Source organism: Podarcis pityusensis (assembly GCF_964106645.2).
Source record: "Podarcis pityusensis genome assembly, chromosome: Z".
Classification (NCBI taxonomy): domain Eukaryota; kingdom Metazoa; phylum Chordata; class Lepidosauria; order Squamata; family Lacertidae; genus Podarcis; species Podarcis pityusensis.
Genome location: NC_138044.1, coordinates 10,240,154 through 10,259,922, shown reverse-complemented (window position 1 = coordinate 10,259,922; position 19,769 = coordinate 10,240,154). Strand labels below are relative to the sequence as shown.

The 19,769-nt window shown below is 46.1% G+C and overlaps 1 protein-coding gene across 1 annotated transcript; it reads left to right on the top strand.

Annotated features, from left to right (window-relative positions):
* Nucleotides 1-231: 231 nt before the first annotated feature.
* Nucleotides 232-9,755, top strand: TRAF1 (TNF receptor associated factor 1; the record flags this gene model as incomplete). Its single annotated transcript, XM_080990228.1, is given in 5 exon segments — nt 232-250; nt 2,598-2,811; nt 5,523-5,600; nt 5,602-5,677; nt 9,537-9,755. Coding segments are annotated over 5 exon segments (606 nt in total).
* Nucleotides 9,756-19,769: the final 10,014 nt, after the last annotated feature.

Below are 19,769 nucleotides of genomic sequence, written 5' to 3'. Positions count from 1 at the left end.
CTATTGTATTTTAATATTTTGTTGGAAGCCACCCAGAGTGGCTGGGTAAACCCAGCCAGATGGGCGGGTTATTATTATTATTATTATTATTATTATTATTATTATTATTATTATTTCTTTCTTGCTATGTAGGGCCCATCAGGGTACTTGTTAAAAACCTGTATTTTAAACATTATTTTGTTGATGCTCTTCTACACAGAACCCTTCAGCGCTTTCTGTAGGCCATGAAGGATGTGGACGCCCGTTCAAGGTAATGCTGCCATCCAGATGCTTTAATGGAATGTTTCACGTTTGGTTGCAATCACCCAATTGTAGATTTGTATAACATTTGCATAGTCTAATTTATATAGATGTACATTTAGATGTCATGACTAAATAAAAATGCAGTGCAGCTCCCTCTAGTGGGGAAGGCTGTGACCAGGTGACCTGTATGCCTGCCCAGTCTCTACCACTGCCCAGGTGCTCATTGCGATTGTTCAGCTCCAGTGGCCCCTTCTGCTCCCCCTTTGTAGGGTTCTTTATCTTTAAACTGGACTTGAACTGGAGACCTTTCAAACAGGGGGCTGTACACTGTGGGTTGGTGGAGCTGAACTTGAAAGTGGTCAAGGTCAGAGCCAAAAATTAGTGGGCACCCCTTCCCCCCTCTCCCCCCCGTCTTTGACACCCCCTTCTCTTTCTCCAACATGCCAAAGAAGTATGTCTTTTTTAGGCAAAGTAGTGGCCAAGGGACGCAGGTGGCACTGTGGGTTAAACCAGAGAGCCTAGGACTTGCCGATCAGAAGGTTGGCGGTTCGAATCCCCGTGATGGGGTGAGCTCCCATTGCTCGGTCCCTGCTCCTGCCAACCTCGCAGTTCAAAAGCACGTCAAAATGCAAGTAGATAAATAGGTACTGCTCCAGCGGGAAGGTAAACGGTGTTTCCATGCGCTGCTCTGGTTCACCAGAAGCGGCTTAGTCATGCTGGCCACATGACCCGGAAGCTGTACGCCGGCTCCCTTGGCCAATAAAGCGAGATGAGCACCGCAACCCCAGAGTCAGCCACGACTGGACCTAATGGTCAGGGGTCCCCTTTACCCTTTACCTAGTGGCCAAGTACAATTCCTTCAGTGAAGGAGATATATTTATGCGGCTGAACTCTTCTGGAAGGAGGAAGCTGGTTGGGAAGTAAACCTTAACTTTCCCCCTTCCTGTGGGAGATTACTCCAACACTGTCACTGTCCATGGCTCAGGCTGAATGCTGGAGGAGAGCAAAGCTCCAATGTTGTTTCAGCAACAGTCAACCTTAGAAGCAAGCAGTTATGCCTCAATTGTATACTCTGCTTTTGCTGAAAGGTGCCTTTTCAGTTAAAGAGCATCTCTGCTGCAACAGTCTTTTACTCTGATGTAGCTGAGGAGACTCTGGTTGAATTACACCTTCTGTGATGGGAGTCCTCTGAGTCGGACGACTCCGGCACCACAGTCTCATCCTGCAGACTTGTCTCTAGGACTAGCCCTGTGTGCAGTTCTCTTCTGACTCCAGAGTCCTCAAACTCATCCTTAAGAGAAGGGAAATTGACTTCAGTCCAGTGTCATGACAACCAAGCCTTCTTACAAAGGAGCTGCAACTTCAGTTTGGGAGGCAGTCTGAAGAAATGATCAGAGCTAGGGGGGGGGGAGAAATTTGATTCAATTTGCATATAAAGGCAAAATTATCTAATTTATACTCATTGAAACAATCCATGAACTGGATCTTTGTATCCTCTGAATTTTGCAATTTGCTTCTCCAGCCAAGTCATGCATACAGCAGAAAGCATGCACAAAATATATACATTAGTACAAAACTGCATCGAATTATGGGAAATTGCTTGCAAAAATCTGTATGTTAGGATAAATTTGCATTAAAATTCTGACAAATATTTGCAATGCTTTTTTTTTCTTTTTAAACAACATTGAAAATATGATGCAGGAATCTGGTAAATTGAACCTAAGATTGGTAAAATGAGAGGCTGTGAAAAACAAAAATGGACAGATTTGTCCATCCCTAGGTGCTCTTGGTCCCTGCCAGGGTTTGTAGCCTTGGCAGCTGCCCTAGCAGGCTGGATGCTGGTTCCAGGCCCAGTGTGGTGTAGTGATTAAGAGCAGTAGACACGTAATCTGGGGAACGGGGTTTGCGTCTCCACATGCAGCTGCTGGGTGACCTTGGGCTAGTCACACTTCTCTGAAGTCTCTCAGCCTCACTCACCTCACAGGGTGTTTGTTGTGGGGGAGGAAGGGAAAGGAGATTGTTAGCCGCTTTGAGACTCCTTCGGGTAGTGATAAAGCGGGATATCAAATCCAAACTCTTCCTCTTCTTCTTTCATCATTGTGGCTTTGTCATGATGGTGTTGATGGTGCCCTGTTTCTTCCCAACAGGGGAATGCAGAAGATAGAAAAGAGCACCTAAAACTATGTTGAGGGGACACACTTCATGCTATTGCTCCAGCATGTGAAACAGCTGAAGGCAAGCTTGCACCCTTCCTACGGCACACTTGATATGCACTTGATTGATTCCAATGTTCTGATGGGGATCTTCTTGAGCATGAAACTCCAGGGGGCTTTGGCCATGGACTGTTCCTCCAGGCTCCCTCTGTGTGAGGAGGGGGACAAAGGCTCACAGGCACTCATGGACAGCCAATAGGGTCTCCTTGCTGGAAGGCAAGCTGCAGGTCTTTGAGAACATTGCATCTGTGCTGAGCAAGGAGATGGTTGCCTCTTGGCAGAAGATTGTGGCATTCCAGAGCCAGAGCAGCCTTGACCAGGATATGATCTGCGGCTTGGAGCTGAAGGTGAGTGGGTAGGGAAGGACTGTGGCTGGGTAGTGGGGAGCAGGTGCTCTGAATGCTTGGAAGAGGCCGTAGGTTTGATCTGGGATTGAACCAGGGATCTTCAACATGCAAAGCTTTCCTGGGGATTCTGCAGCTGAGGTGCCACTTCTGAGAAGCCCCGCTCTCTCCTCATTCCCTCCCTTGCCTCAGATGGTGGGGGCAACCAGATGCATCCTCCACTGATCATCTTAACATATGGATAGGAACATATGGGAGCTTTATAAGTGGTCCATCAAGTACACCAGTCCTGTGATGAAGGCCTTTAAAGGTCAAGAGCAGCAGTTTGAACTGGGCCCAGAAAAGAGTGATATAAGCGTAGAACTCATTGCTTGAGTGATGACATCCTGCTTTGGCTTCAGTTCCCGAACATTGACTGACTTCTCCCAAACATAAACTATTGGATGATGTCTCCTGTGTTTGACAGGTGCAATGGGTGGGGAATGGGACAACAACCAGCAGCATACCTGCACCTATTTAGCCTCTGGTGCTCACATCCTCCATTCTCCCCTCTCCTCGCCCTGCTCAATAGGCTTGCATCTCTCAACCCAAAATAATAGTCTTATTTTCTCCAGCGATGCCTTGTGCAGATAGGTGCAGCTTTGAGCTGGTTGGAGCAGAGACTTCTGTCATCAGAGCATGTGTCCTAGGATGGTGTCTTCCTGTGGAAGGCTACGGATGTGCATCAGAGGTGCTATGAAGATGTGTGCGGGAAGGTGTGTGGATTCCATTCTCCCAGTAAGAATTTGACTTGTTGTGTGTGTGTTTGTGCAAATCCACACTGTCCTTAAAGCACATCCTACATGCATTTGAAGCATCTGACTTCCCCCAAAGAATCCTGGGAACTATATTAAGCTTTGTGCCCATTCTTCAGAGCTGTCTTTGTGGTGCTGCTGGAATTGTGCAGCAACCACACTTGTATCCAGGCACCTCGATCTCCCACCTCTGGCTTGCTGCATTTCCCTGCTTTGCTAGGCTGCTTCTGTGAGGGCTGGTTAAGTGGTGGCAGGAGGCATGGATAGGAAAAGTGGCTGCTCACTTGCCAGCAAAACTCTCTGGAGGGTCCCTAAGCAAGGGTACCCCAAACCACCCTGATCTAAGCAAAAATGCAGGTGCTGTGAACAAAATTAGCAAGGCAGAGGACAGAATGATTGGGTTAAGCAGCTATTCAGTTTGGCTTCATAGCTCTGCCCCCCTGAATCCTAACAACTGTAGTTTAAGGGTGCTGGGCATTGTCGCTCTATGCAGGGGGAAACTACAACTCCCAGGATTCTTTGGGGTGAGTCATATGCCTTTAATGTGTATTTGTATGCCATTTACATGTATGATTAACAAGAAGAGACAACTGTTCCATCCATGATGTCACTTGCCCTTTGCAGTTTTGGCATGTATTAAATACAGTGATACCTCGGGTTAAGTACTTAATTCGTTCCGGAGGTGTGTTCTTAACCTGAAACTGTTCTTAACCTGAGGTACCACTTTAGCTAATGGGGCCTCCTGCTGCCGCTGCGCCGCCGGAGCATGATTTCTGTTCTCATCCTGAAGAAAAGTTCTTAACCCGAGGTACTATTTCTGGGTTAGCAGAGTCTGTAACCTGAAGCATCTGTAACCTGAAGCGTATGTAACCCGAGGCACCACTGTACAAGATTTAAAACCATGTTGGAATATGCTACCTATTTACCGTATTTATGCAAATCTAATGCACCACCAAATCTAATGCACACCCTAATTTTCATGACGTAATTCGACCACAAAAGGTGCACATTACATTTGCGTAAATATGGTAACCAGGGGCTACAGATAGTAGAGAAATTTGGTTTGATGTGCATTTTATTCAGAACCTATCTAATTTGCACACTTCCCAAAACAAATTTTAAACTGATACGATGCTCCCCTTCAAAATTCACACTTGTGAGTTTTGCATTGCAGTTCTCCAACTAAACATTTACCCAAAAGCATATATTAGGAGAAAGTGTGCATTAAGATGCATGTAGTAGTGAAGATAACTGCAGAAATGCATCACCTTAGGAAATATTCCTCTCCCCCTCAACCCCCCCTCAACCCCCCAACGCACCATGTGCATTATTAGGATATATCCACACTAAAAAAAACCAATCAGTTTTCATGAGGGCTTCACACATTGCCACCTGTGGCAGAAATGTGGAGAACTGAATTAAAAAGAGGGAGAAATAAATGAGAAAGTGAGAGAAGCTGAAACGGACAGATTCATCTATCCCTGCTTAGGGATGCCTTTTAGTTCATTGCACACACACCCCCTGCATTTCCCCCCAAGGAATTCAAAGTGGCACACATGGTTTTGCCCTCATTTAATCCCCACAACAACCCTGTTAGGAGGGTGAGGCTGAGATGCAGTGACTGGCCCAGGGTCACCCAGTGATCTTCATGGGCAAATGGGGGATTTGAACCCTGGTCTCCGAGGTCCTGGTCTGACACTCTAGCCACTATGCCACACTGACTCTGGGCTGTGGCCAATGCCAGTAGACCCACTGAATTTAATGGACACTAGTAACTTAGGGTCATTAATTTCAGTGGGTCTACTCCAACTTAATTGGATTCAACTCAATGAGATCTGGAATAGGTGAGCTCTGGTTGCAGCCCGTCTCTATTTTTCGTTATCTGAAGATGATATGTGTGACTTTTTGGCTGGTGCTTAACTCCCAAGTTCTCCATCTTCAGCATTCTACACTTTGCAATATGGCGGCAAACTCTGCATGAGGATTTACCTGAATGGTGAAGGGAGAAACACACCTCTCACTCTTTCTGGTGCTACTGGGAGGTGATCATGATGCTGTTCTGCAGTGGCCTTTTGTCCACAAGGTAAGGCTCCTTCCCTACCCCACCCCTGGACAGCCTGACCCTACAGGGCACAGCTGGCACCAGGGATCAACATCATCTCCTGTTAGCCTGCTGCAGGTCCACAGAGCCTCCTGGCCCTTATCATCTTCCGCCCTGCTGTTGAGGGTTAGAGGGAGGGTAGTAGGGGGCTGGTACCCAGTGGAACTGGTACTGCAGAAGGCAGGGAGCACATCACTAAGTGGTGCCAGAGCCACTGACAGACCAAGCAGAATAACCCTGGTCTTGCCCCCATCCTCTTCCTCTGGGTCTATAAGGGTAGAATCCAGTGGCAGACTTATTTCAGCAACAACAGAACAAGCAATTTGAGTCAAATCAATGCAACTCAAAATTGTGTTTACTAGACCCATTTTTAATAATTATAATAATTATAATTTTATTCATACCCCACCCTCCCCAGCCAAGGCCGGGCTCAGGGCGGCTAACAACCAATAATAATAATGAGTTGAATGAATACAACTTAAAAACAAGATTAAAATACAACATTAAAATATTAAAACAATTAAAATGCAGCCTCATCACAGGAGGAGAAAGGAAAAAGAAAGATGGGGAGGGAATCAAATTGACTCCAAGCCAAGGGCCTGGTGGAACAACTCTGTCTTACAGGCCCTGCGGAAAGAAATCAGATCCTGCAGGGCCCTGGTCTCATGAGGCAGAGCGTTCCACCAGGCCGGAGCCAGTGTTGAGAAGGCCCTGGCTCTGGTTGAGGTTAATCTAACTTCCTTAGGGCCCGGGACCTCTAGGGTGTTGCTATTTATGGACCTTAAGGTCCTCCGTGGGGTATACCGGGAGAGGTGGTCCCGTAGGTACGAGGGTCCTAGGCCATGAAGGGCTTTAAAGGTCAAAACCAGCACCTTAAATCTGACCCTGTACTCCACTGGGAGCCAGTGCAGCTGGAAAAGTACTGGGTGAATATGCTCCCATGGCAGGGACCCCGTGAGGAGCCTCGCTGCAGCATTCTGCACCCACTGGAGTTTCTGGGACAGCTTCAAGGGCAGCCCCGCGTAGAGCGAATTACAGTAGTCAAGCCTGGAGGTGACCGTCGCATGGATCACTGTGGCCAGGTCGCAATTTGCCCCTCCAGGATTAGGAGCCCTGAAGCTGAAGCTTCATTAGTTTTGTAGTAGACCCACCCCTGTCAACATCAAGACTAGGAGGAAGCTGATACCCAAGGCCACCCCTTGGACTGGTTGCAAGAAGCCATGCAGGTGGAGTCTGGCTGAGGGCAGGCTGAGATTGGTGAGACAGCACCGCTCTTACCCATATGAGGTAGTCGCTACTGAGTGGAGTACGATAATGGTCCTTAGCCCTTTGTCCCCTTTGTGCATAGAGGCAAATCTATCAATGTTGGTTTCTCACTTTCTTCCCGTTCAGCTTGTCACATCTTTGCACCAGTTTGCAATTTCCCCCCCAAAAGAAATAAAGTTGTTACAGAAACCCTTCACATTTTAGAGCATTTTTTTCCTGCTAATATACACAAATCCCAGAGTGGTTTAACAATCAATCCCTCGTCCCCGGGAACTCTCTGAATTTCTAGCTAACAGTGCTTAACACCCTTAACAAACTACAGTTCTCAGGATTCTGTTGGGAGAGAGGCCATGGCTATTAATGCGATATCATAATGCTTTAAAAGCATAGCAGATGTGGCCCTGATAGCTGTTTACTAGCTCCAGGATCAGAGGCAGCGTGGCTTTGTATACCGGCTGCTGCAGATCGTGAACACGAGAAGGTCATTCGGGTGTGGGTAGAAATCCAATTCACTTCGCATTATAATGCACTTTCCAGTACAATACCTGAACTGAAATACAGCTATCCTTTGAACTCACATATCTCTGGATCATGTACTGCAGACCAAATGATGTGTACAAAAAAGAATATATGGGGTGGAGGAGAGTGCATTAAAATGCACATATAAATGAAAAAAACAACAACCAAAAATGCATTATAGAAATTGCTCATGTTAGACAACATTGTCTGTATAAATGCATATGTTAGGAGAGATTGGTGTTAAAATGAGGACAGGTTTTCACAAGGTTTCCTTTCTTAAATTTACTTATTTATTACAGTTACATGCTACCTTTATCTTCCAAGGATCTCAGGGTGACTTACATGGTTCTTTCATCCCCACAACAACCCTGTGAGGTAGGTTAGGCTAAGAGACAGTGACTGGCCCAAGGGCACCCCGTGAGCTTCATGGCTGAGTGGGGACTCAGGTCTCCCAGGTCCTAGTCCGACACTCTAACCATTACACCACCACCAACTGTTGGAGGAATGTGGAGAACTGAATTTAGGACTAGATAGACGATAAATTGCAAGAAACTGAAATTGGCAGGTTTGTTATGCTTGAGTGCTGTTGCTCTCAGGTGCTGATTGCAGACTTGCCTGAGGCTTATCGTTAACCTCTGTGAGAACAGGATGCTAGACTAAATAAATGGGTCTTAGGTCAGATCCAGCAGGGATCTTCTTATGTTCCAGCTTCAATTGGACTGGATCATGTCCATAATCCAGTACATTGCTTGAATAATCAGTTTGAGTGTGATCTTGCTACAGCTTCCCTTGCCCCCCCCCCTCTTTTGCAGGAAAGTGTTCAGATGGGTTGTATTTAGCTTTAAAATGTTTTGTGCAGTCCTCCCCCACCTACTACCCAGCCTGCTTATCTTTCCATTTGCTGACCTTGAGATGTGTGGGAAAGGCGTCTTGTGCTTCTTGAATGAACACCTGATCATTGCATGCATTTACTTATCAACAAGTTGCTGTTTTGCCAGCCTCCCGCAATGGGGACCTAAATGGGCACTGTGGGAACAGGAAACTGGGCTGGATGGGCGTTTGGCCTGATCTTTCAGGGCTCTTCTTATGCTCTCATTGTTACTTTATTAAAGGTGAGGAAACATTTGCAGAATTCATAGTTTAGAGAAAAGGGTAATCATATGAGGAGTACAAAATTATGCATGGTGTGGAGAAAATAGAGCAATATTTAATTCCTCTGTCATAACACTAAAAGGTAAAGGGACCCCGGACCATTAGGTCCAGTCGTGGCCGATTCTGGGGTCGCGGCGCTCATCTCGCTTTATTGGCCGAGGGAGCCAGCGTGCAGCTTCCAGGTCATGTGGCCAGCATGACTAAGCCGCTTCTGGAGAACCAGAGCAGTGCACGAAAATGCCGTTTACCTTCCTGCCAGAGTGGTACCTATTTATCTACTTGCACTTTGACGTGCTTTCGAACTGCTAGGTTGGCAGGAGCAGGGACCGAGCAACAGGAGCTCACCCCGTCGCGGGGATTCGAACTGCCGACCTTCGGATCGGCAAGTCCTAGGCTGTGTGGTTTAACCCACATAGACATCCAATGAAGCTGAGTGTTGGAGAATTCAGGACAGATGCAATAAAATATTTCTTCACACAGCATAGAGTTAAACTATCAAATTCACTTGCACAAAAAGGCAGTGATGGCCACTAACCTGGACAGCTTTAAAAGAAGATTAAGCAAATTCATTGAAGATAATGCTATCAGTGGCTACTAGCCATGTCTGCTATGTTCTTCCTCCACTAACTGAGGCACTATGCCTCTGAAAAACAGTTGCTGTGCATCCCAAGTGGGGAGGATGCTCTTGCTTTCAGGTCCTGCTGTGAGCTCCTCATGAGTATCTGGGTGACCACTGTGAGATGAGAACAGGATGCTGGAGGAGATGGGACACTGGCCTGATCCAGAAGGCTTTTCTAAAGTAATTATATATCCCCTATCTAGCAGGGCCCCCCCCCCCATTCCTATGATCTTACATTTGAGTTCGTTTTCCTTCCAACCTAACCTGTTCTTTGCTGTCTCACAGGTAACCTTTACATTACTTGGTCAGAATGATGGAGACCATCTTGTCAATACTCTCCACCCAGATCTAGAGTCTTCTTCCTTACAGAAGCCTGTGGCTGATATGAATGAGTCAGTTGGCTTCCCCAGGTTTGGTCCTTTGGCCAAACTACATTCTGTGAAACATGCCTATTTAAGAGAGGGCACTCTGTTCCTCAAGTGTGCTACAGAAGCCAGATCATGAAAAGTTCCTGAAAGCAGAGGCAGATGACAAAACCGACGGCTGGGGGAACTGCATCAGAAACATATCAGGAGCTTAGGACTGATTTGCAACTGCAGTGGAGCTGATTTGCATGGCAAGAGAGCAGATTTGAGCACTGCAGTTACACTAACAGGGATGGTAGCAATGTGAAGCAATGTGCTTTGGGTTTCAAATAAAGTCGCTCAGATTCAGAAAGAGGTAGACTTCACCATGGGAGCACGGCCGGGGCGGGAGAGTGCTGGAGTCCTGTCTAGTCAAGTTGCATGGGATCAATTCCAATCTGTTACCTCCGAGGATGTGGACAGGCTGCTTGGACAAATGAAACCAACCACCTGTCTCCTTGATCCTAGCCTTATGGGAAGGGCTGGGGGATGCCTTATTGACCCTAATGGACCAGCCTCCACTGCTTACCTCAATCTCATACAGGGCTTCCAAGTGGCTTCGCATAAAAGAAACTGACCTCTTCTATGCCTTAAACAATGCTGGATGTCCACCCTAAGTTTACCTTATACAATTTCATACAGCTGAAGTTAAAGATGAAAACTGAGAAAAGATGAAAGCAGAAATAATAACAACTTTTAAATTTCTTATTAAACTTCTGAATCACCAAAACAATTTACAGTGATTTTTATCTCATTCTTTCTCAAAATTTTTTTCTAACCCAGTGAATAGAGGGGCCACGCAGGGTGTTATACAGCTTTATTGTTACTCAAAAGAAACTAAACCACTTCTGCTGGCGTGTGCCTGCTTGCTTTTGCTAACAAATGTTCCAAAAAGTGATCTCTTGGTTCTCTAGATAAAGAGCAGGCTAAGAGATAATGAATGATGTCTTCCAGCTGAGCTTAACCACAAAAACAAAGTCTGCCTGTGTTATGGAACCTGGTTGTATTGGCCATCCAAGGCATTTATTAAGGAAACTGATGAGAGTTAGATAACTAGTTCTAAAATGCTCTGTTCTCGAGATATATAATAATTGCTAATGAATTGTTAATAAATTGGCTGTCTCCAATTCAGTCCTACTCAAAGCAGATCCATTAAAATGAATTTATTAGTTTCAGTGGGTCTATTCCGAGTACGACTGACATTGGCTACATCCTTTTCTCTCTCCAGCCTATCTTCTTCTACCTTGCTCTGGATATAAAAAAAGAACTTATATCTGTTTTGTTCAGAATAATTGAATAAACCTTATAAACCAAGGTTGGGAGGTAAACAAACCCTAGCTGGGAAATGAATGCTATCTATAAATTAAGAAGCACTGGGGGCAAGTAAATTAAAAAGCTATACCAGAACATTTCTACTTATTATCAGTGATGGCCAAGATAGGCTGCCATGGAAACTGAGTGACTCTTACTCTCAGGACAACCTTGTGGAGCCCAGCTGCTAGAATAACAACTGGCGAACCAAAAATCCAATTTGCTGTCTTTTTTGTCTTCTTCAATCTTTCAATCATTGGAGCCACAATTGAACTTGTGGGGGTGGGCGCAGGAATTAATAGGCAGAAGGTTGAAGTATTTACATGGCTCTGTTGAGTAGAATAAGAACATCAGAAGGGCCCCGCTGAATCGGACCAAAGGTCCACATAGTCCAGCATCTTCTTCTGATTGGGACACAGGTGTCCCAATCAGAAGCCTGAGAGCTGATCCTGAGTGGAAAAGCAACTCTTCCCATTTGTGATTTCCAGCAGTTGCCTCTGAAATTAGAGGTAGAACATAGCCTTTGTGGCTGGTAGCCACTAATAACCTAGGTAAAGGTAAAGGGACCCCTGACCGTGACCGACTCTGGGGTTGCGGTGCTCATCTCGCTTTATTGACCGAGGAAGCCGGCATACAGCTTCCGGGTCATGTGGCCAGCATGACTAAGCCACTTCTGGTGAACCAGAGCAGCGCACGGAAACGCCATTTACCTTCCCGCTGGAGCGGTACCTATTTATCTACTTGCACTTTGACGTGTTTTCGAACTGCTAGGTTGGCAGGAGCAGGGACCGAGCAACGGGAGCTCACCCCGTCGCGGGGATTTGAACCGCTGACCTTCTGATTGGCAAGTCCTAGGTTCTGTGGTTTAACCCACAGTGCCACCCGAGTCCCTTTACTAATAACCTAATCCCCCATAAACTTGTATAATCTGCTTTTAAAACCACCCAGGACAGTGGTCTTCACTGGCTCTTGTGGAACTGAATTCCATAGTCAAACTTTCTCCCCAGGGAACTCTGGGAATTGTAGCTCTGTGAGGCAAATTGTGGTCTCCTATCAACTCTTGGCACCCTGAATAAACTACACTTCCCAATATTCTTTGGAGGAAGCAATGTCTGTTTAAAGTGATATAACACTGTTTTAAATGTATTGTGCAAATGGGGCCTTGGACTAATCACCTTGTTAGCTTTGTGCAAAGTCATCTTGAGGATCCCCAACTCTCTGCCATTTGCTCCTTCCTCACAAGTAAGGTGACCTTGTATGTAGCTTCCTAGCTCCCAGGGAAAGTGCCAGACCATGATAATTGCCAGTGTCAGGTTTATGCACAAGTAAGGTGAGCTATATTTTAGGGCCTTGGGTTACGAGGGTCCTCTAGATTAAAAAAATAAGTAAATAACATCCTTAATTTTTAGTTCTATAACACTAGTCACAAAAAATAATGGAAAGGTGGGGAAACAGACTCTGAAACAGGCATTATCATTTTGGTACCGCAAAAAGAACTCCTAATGGCTACACAATTATTGGTCATATCTGTGCAGAAATATGAAAATTGCATTAGGCTGGGGGTCCATAAGCTGTCAAACAGCACCAGCGGCCGGTTCAGGCTAAGGGGCTGTTTCAGCATGGTGCGGCTTGGGGCCTCAGTATGTCTCAATCTGCTCCTGACCAATAAAAGGTAAAGGGACCCCTGACTGTTATAGTCCAGTCGTGGACGACTCGGCTTGCAGTGCTCATCTCGCTCTATAGGCCGAGGGAGCCAGCGTTTGTCCGCAGACAGCTTCTGGGTCATGTGGCCAGCATGACTAAGCCACTTCCGGCGAACCAGAGCAGTGCACAGAAATGCTGTTTACCTTCCTGCCAGAATGATACCTATTTATCTACTTGCACTTTGACGTGTTCGAACTGCTAGGTTGGCAAGAGCAGGGACTGAGCAACGGGAGCTCACCCCGTCACGGGGATTCAAACCGCCAGCCTTCTGATCGGCAAGCCCTAGGCTCTGTGGTTTAGACCACAGCGCCACCCATGTCCTGACCAATGTTCATCTGTAAATAGCTGCAGTAGCAGCTGGTGCTCACTGAAACTGGTAGGGCAGAAGGCAGGGAGCTCAACAGTAGGTGGCACCAGAACCAATGACAGGTAGAACCTACTCATTCTAGATCTGTCCCCATCTTCTTCTCTGTTGAGTTCTACAAGGGCAATACTGGGACCAATTTAGAGGAAGCTGACAGGCAAGGCCAATCCCTGGACTGGTTTGCAAGCTGGTGGGGGCTTGCAGAGTGCAAACTGAGATTTGCGAGGCAATGTCCCATTTGCCATACTGGATTAGCCCACAGTGAGTCTACCAGGCCAAGGCTTGCTCCCCATCCATCTATTGCATTTTCTATGTGCCTGTCTTGTGCAACTGCCGTAAAGCATGCACAGAAAGTTCCCTTCCAAGGAAACAGAACCAAACTTGGGGGTGGATTGCCTTTGCGTTAAATAAACACTCAAAAGGGCATGTCGAAATGATCTCCTTTAAGCAGGGCCTGGTTGGCAGCTGCAAGTGGAATATCTCCATTTAATGACCTAGGATCTAATCCGAACCATCATTCATTGGGCTCATTGCGCCTTTGTGGTCTTTAATAGGCTCTGAAAGAGGAAGTTGTGACTGGCAGAATGCTGTTTTCGCAGTGCTTCTGCTGGGCCCATCTGGAATGCATTGGACGGTGGCACATTCCAAACACACACTTTTCACATCTAAAGCTCTTGCTTCCATGGACCTACTTGGATGATGGACTCATCTGGGAGAGCTTGGTTTTCTCAGCTGGGCTGTGGGTGGACAATGGTTTGGGTTGAGACAGATCTCCTGGGGTTCACATGCTGAGATTCAGGATAGAGTCTGACAGGTCAAGGGATGGTGCTCAGTACGCAGGAGCAGAGTCAGGTGGCAGCTGGAGAGGAGTTGGGGAGGATCTGTCTGTACCTACTGCTTTGGGTGTAGAGCAGTGGTTCCCAAATGTTTCCAGCCTACTGCCCCCCAGCTTCCATAAACCAATCCCATGTGACTCCCACCCATATCCTATAAAAAGCATTATTCAGAATTGTCATTTGCACAACCCACTAAGAAGAACGATAACACAATAAAATTCAAAACACAAAGCACATTTATTCAAAATCCAATTAAAACTATTTAGTTTAATTACAGTGGTACCTCAGGTTAAGTACTTAATTCGTTCTGGAGGTCCGTACTTAACCTGAAACTGTTCTTAACCTGAAGCACCGCTTTAGCTAATGGGGCCTCCTACTGCTGCCACGCCGCCGGAGCACGATTTCTGTTCTCATCCTGAAGCAAAGTTCTTAACCTGAAGCACTATTTCTGGGTTAGCAGAGTCTGTAACCTGAAGCATATGTAACCTGAAGTGTCTGTAACCTGAGGTACTACTGTAATTCACCAAGACTGATGGAATTGATGCAGTGACACCCGCTTTTCAAAGTAAGATAGTCATTTTCATCTCCAGAGTCCTACAGCTTTCCCCTTGCCTCTTAGCACCCTCCTGGGTAATCCCACTGGCCCCCAGGGGCACTACCACCCACTCTGGGAACTGCTTGCGGACATGGAAGGTGTCAGGGACCAGGAGCTGGACTCCTCTTCATCAGGTGATGGAGGAAAGGACTGGAAACCAAGCCTTATGAGGGGGAACAGTTTAAAGATTTGGGTATGTTTTTCCTGGAAATGAGGAGACTGAGAGGAGACGTGATAGCTGTCTTCCAATATCTCAAGGGCTTTCACATGGAAGATGGAGCACGCTTGTTTTCTCCTGCTCTGGAGGGTAGGACTCAAACCGATGGCGCCAAGTTACAAGGAAGGAGATTCCAACTAAACATCAGGAAGAACTTTCTGACGATAAGGAAAGGACTTCCTTGGGAGGTTATGGACTCTCCTTCCTTGGAGGTTTCTAAGCATAGGTTGGATGGCCACCTGTCATGGATGCTTTAGCTGAGATTCCTGCATTGCACGGGGTTGGACTAGATGACCCTCAGGGTCCCTTCCAACTCTAGATTTCTGATTCTATGATCTGTGACTCTGAAGGGGAAAGGTTTGCAGAGCCAGATCCCGAGCTCCTGCTACAGATGAACCTATAGAATCAGTGCCCACCCCCACCCAGCCTGGGTATATGGTACTGCTGTCATCTGACCCTGAGGGCTCCACTGTAGAAGACCTTGGAAGACCTGAGCACCGCACCCCCCCCCGCTCTGATGCAGGAAGAGGAGACTAGAGAAGGTTGAGTCCCTTTACCAAGAGCAGCGCCTTGTAGCATTGCTGGGTGTGCAAGTTAAATGTTAAGCTGCACCTGGTGCCTTTTCTATGAAAGTGCTCAGTCACTTAATTTAAAAAAAAATTAACTAAGATTAAGATGAAAAATGAAAATTTTTTGAAGGAAATATATTTCCTTGGGCCTTGGGCTTTCTGCAGGTCTACCATGTGTGATAGCCCAAATGTTCAAGCAAAGGAGAGCAGGTGCAGTGGTTAGACTTGGAGTTAACAGCAGAAACTAGCACCCTGATTAATTGAGCCTGGAAGTGAAGCAGTGACCCAGAGCAGATAGCTGCTGATACAGTGGTACGTCAGGTTAAGTACTTAATGCGTTCCAGAGGTCCGTTCTTAACCTGAAGCACCACTTTAGCTAATGGGGCCTCCCGCTACTGCTGCGCCGCTGGAGCACGATTTCTGTTCTCATCCTGAAGCAAAGTTCTTAACCCGAGGTACTATTTCTGGGTTAGTGGAGTCTGTAACCTGAAGCGTCTGTAACCTGAAGCGTCTATAACCTGAGGTACCACAGTATTGGCATGATGGAATCTAATTGGCAGGCCCCTTGTCACTAGTGTGGCTGCAGAATAACCTTTTTTAATGCCAGCCTGATTTAGAGCTTCTTACAATAGTCCAATCTGCAGGATGTAATAAATAAGTAAAAGTTTTGGGACCCAGTTCTAAGTGCTGGTTTTGACCTATAAAGCCTTCAATGGCTTAGGACCACAATGCCTCAAGGACCTCCTCTCTCCATACGAATAGACCCAGACCCCGTGATCACCATCTGAAGCCCTGCTTCCTGAGAGGTCTGGAGGGTGGCAACGTGAGAAGGGGCCTTTTTGGCAGTCGCTCTCCATTTGTGAAATGCTCTCCCCAGGGAGGTTCACCGGGCACCTTCATTATACATCTTTAGGTACCAGGTGAGAACCAGGCCTATTAATATTCTACAATATTATTGTTTTGTTGTTTTGTTTTAACTATTTACTAAAGTTTTTACCTTGTATTTTATCCTGTGAACCATCGGGCAATCTTGTGACGAAAGGTGGTACAGTGGACCCTTGCGTTACGCTACCTTCAGGTAATGTAACTTTCGGGTTGCAGACACGGCAAACCCAGAAGTGTATACTTCCTGGTTTCTCCGCTCGCGCCTGCGCAGAAGCGCTCTATCATGCCACGCCGTGTGCAAAAACGGCACCCCAAAATGAATTAAATCCATAACCAGAGGTACCACTGTATGTAAATCATAAACCACTACCACCACCATCATCATAGCGATGAAATGGCAACTTTTTCTGCATGAGGTTGACCCAGACACCACAAAGAAGCATTAAAAAGAAGAGATGCACAGACAATTAGTTGCATGAGTTATTTATGGTGTCATGACTCACAGTCCTCTATCATGACTCATTGCAAATTTTAGACCTTTGAGTGCTTGTAAACTTCCTTAGAAAATACTTCTTGGGACCACAGAGCAGGAAGCATTCAATTCCCTGGGAAGGCTCTTAATGGTAACAAGGTTGTTGTTCATAGCTGTCAACTTTCAGATTTGAAAATAAGGGATTAGCAGCCTCGAGAATAAGGGATCAGCAGCCTCACCTGTCCCGGGGACAGTCTACGGGATATCTAACAATCCAGGATAGCAGTGGGAAACGGCACTGGAATAAGGGAATTTTCCACAAAAAAGGGGAGGTTGACAGCTATGTTGTTGTGTGTCCTATTTTACTGAGGACTGTCCTCTTTTGAAAGCATCCACTGTTACAGGGAGAGGCCTGAGGTAAAATGGAAAGGTGCTGCACCACGTGTGCACTGTGTGCTATCTGTCACCCCTCCCCCCCGACTCTGCCAAAGCTGCACTTAACAGCATGGCACAACTGTGGCTTCTGGGATCCTGCACCTTGCGTGGCCTTCCTGAGACTGCAGTAAGTGAGTTGCTCTGCCATGTGAGGCCTCTGGAGTCCTCCATGAGATCTCATGGGGCTTTCACAAGATCTCCCAGAACCCAACAGATGCTACAGCTGCTTCACCTTGCTTCACCAGCAGCTGCAAGGTGGTGCCTGTGGAAGCTTCCCTTGGATTCTGTCACCTGAGGCAGGTGCCTCAGTCTGCCTCATGGATGGCCTGGCCCTGGGCAGTCCTGCTTTGCACCCTCCTTGAGTGCCTTTTGGCCGAGCTGGGATTCCGATCATGACTCTTGCTCACCTGTATGAAGGATAGAGAGAGAGAGGTGTGCATAGAAACTGGCCTACATTGCTCCATCCACTTTTGCCTCTGGCCCCGCCTGTCAATGTCATGCAGCTTGCCTAGAAGTGAACTGGGCTGAAAATGGCTGTTCACCCCTTGTGAAGCATCTGAGAACCAAGTCTGATAAGGAACAATTGAAGGACCTGTGCGTGCTGAATCTGGAACAGAGAAGACTAAGGGTGGACATTATGGTGGCTCTCTTGAAGAGCTCTCATGTTGAAGAGGGAGCAGACTTGTCCTCTGTTTTTCTGGAGGGCAGAATTGGGACCGCTTGGCTGGCCATTATAGGGAAGCAGGCTTCTGCTGGATATTAGAACAAATTTCCAGAAACGCTCAACTGCTTTGCTCTGCATCCTCCTTGGGTGGTTTTTGGCCTGACTGGAATGTGTCCTTGAGCTCTGATAATTTATCTATATATTTCCTGGGAACATCTGCGCCCCGCTGTTCAGCCAAAAAGCCTCCCACAGTGGCTTACGTAGTAGTACAATCAACAGAAGATGCGCCCTACCAGCAGGGTTGCAATTTTGGGGGGGGGGTAGGGTGGGGGGAGAGATGTAAGGAAAAGGGGACGGGGAGGAAGAAGAAAACAGGAACAAAAATCTAGGCACTAAACGGTTGTTCCCAGAATGACCAGCTGGCACAGTTCATGGGCAGGGGGTGCCTCATTGAGCTTGGCTCTGCAGAAGCTGAAGCCTTGTTTTGTCTGTTTTTGCAGAGGAACACATCCATGAGGTCCTAGGCACCATCCTCTGATGGGAGACTCACTTATCTTGTTAACTGCACAGTGAAAGCCTTCTATGGATCATCTAGCCTCTGCTCGTGACTAGTTCCTGCTTGCATGCGTATGTAGCTACTTTTACATACAGAAGTGCATTGGCTGTCAAGGGAAAAAATATTGAAGCAATTATTTGAGGCACATGATGAAGCACGAATTTTTCTGATGGATTCAAAATTTCCACGTGACCAGTTGAACAACTTTGCGTGGTTTGTGTATGGTAGCCTCCTTAGCAGGCATTTTCCCATACTTGAGCATTCTCAACACAAGCTTTCAAGGTAGTAATGTGAACATAATTTTTTTACATTAAAGATAAAACTGAGGCAGTGATTTAAAAATTATGGTTATGGGCAGTGCATTTTTTATTTAAAAAAAATGTTTAGGGGTACTCTCATTTCCCTACTCATATTGAAATACTGCCCCGCAATGAGGCCAAACTTAGATTCACAAAATGTTTAGGGGTAGGCGTACCCCCGTGTCCCCCCAGGAAAAAAGCACTGGTTATGGGCAAGCCGAGTAGAAGGTGTCAGCCTCACTAACATTCCAACACTGGAGACATTTATGGAGGCCAACAATGAAGAATCGATACCAGAAGTAAAACATTACATCACTGAGCACCTGTGTGATTTAGCGACTAGCTTCAGAGATTTCTTCCCTGCAGCAAATCCTGAAAATTCGTGGATAAGGAATCCTTTTGAATGTGGTGTTGTACAACTCACAACTCTATCTGTGCACTTGTTGATGTGACTTGTGATGGTTCACTGAAATCATTTTTCAAAGAATGTAGACCAGTGGCGTAACGAACCCCGCTGGCACCTGGGGTGGCTGCGTGGGCACTGTGTCATGGTGGCAGGTACAGTAGCTTCGGTACACTGTGAACTCAGCCCTGCACTGTTTTTGTGAGTGGCGCGCAGCACTCTCAGGGGCACCTAGGCTTCTGTGCCACCTTGGGCTCCTTCATGCCACCCTCGAAGGTAAGTTTAATAAAATTAAACTTGTCTGCCCCACTAACTAAACCTTTGCCATTTTTTTGTGGTAATATCACAAATTTTATGGTCTGTGGTTTTTTTGTTTTTTTTTAGTATACCTAAAATCCTTTGCTTATTAGGGACTACCCCACATTTTCTTCAAAAAAATGCTTTGCACAGGTAAGACCATAGAGTTATCAATAATTTCAAAAGTATGGGGCCTGTGGCTTGGCTTTCGAAAAAGGGGTCTTCAGCTAATTGGGAACCACTGCTCTATCAGTATGGGAACCCATTTTATTTTATGTATTAGATATTTTATGCATTAGGCATTTCAGCATTCTCTCTCTTTTAAAAAAAATATTTATGCTTTTCAGATTTATACATTTCACTAATTTTACAACCATTTTAACATTTCAAAACTTGACTTCCTTCCCCATCTTTCTGGGGTTCCTTAAATTTGTTTTTAATATCTTCTGCATATCCAAATTAACTTAATTTGCTCATTTATTCATCTCCTTCAAATATATACTCTTA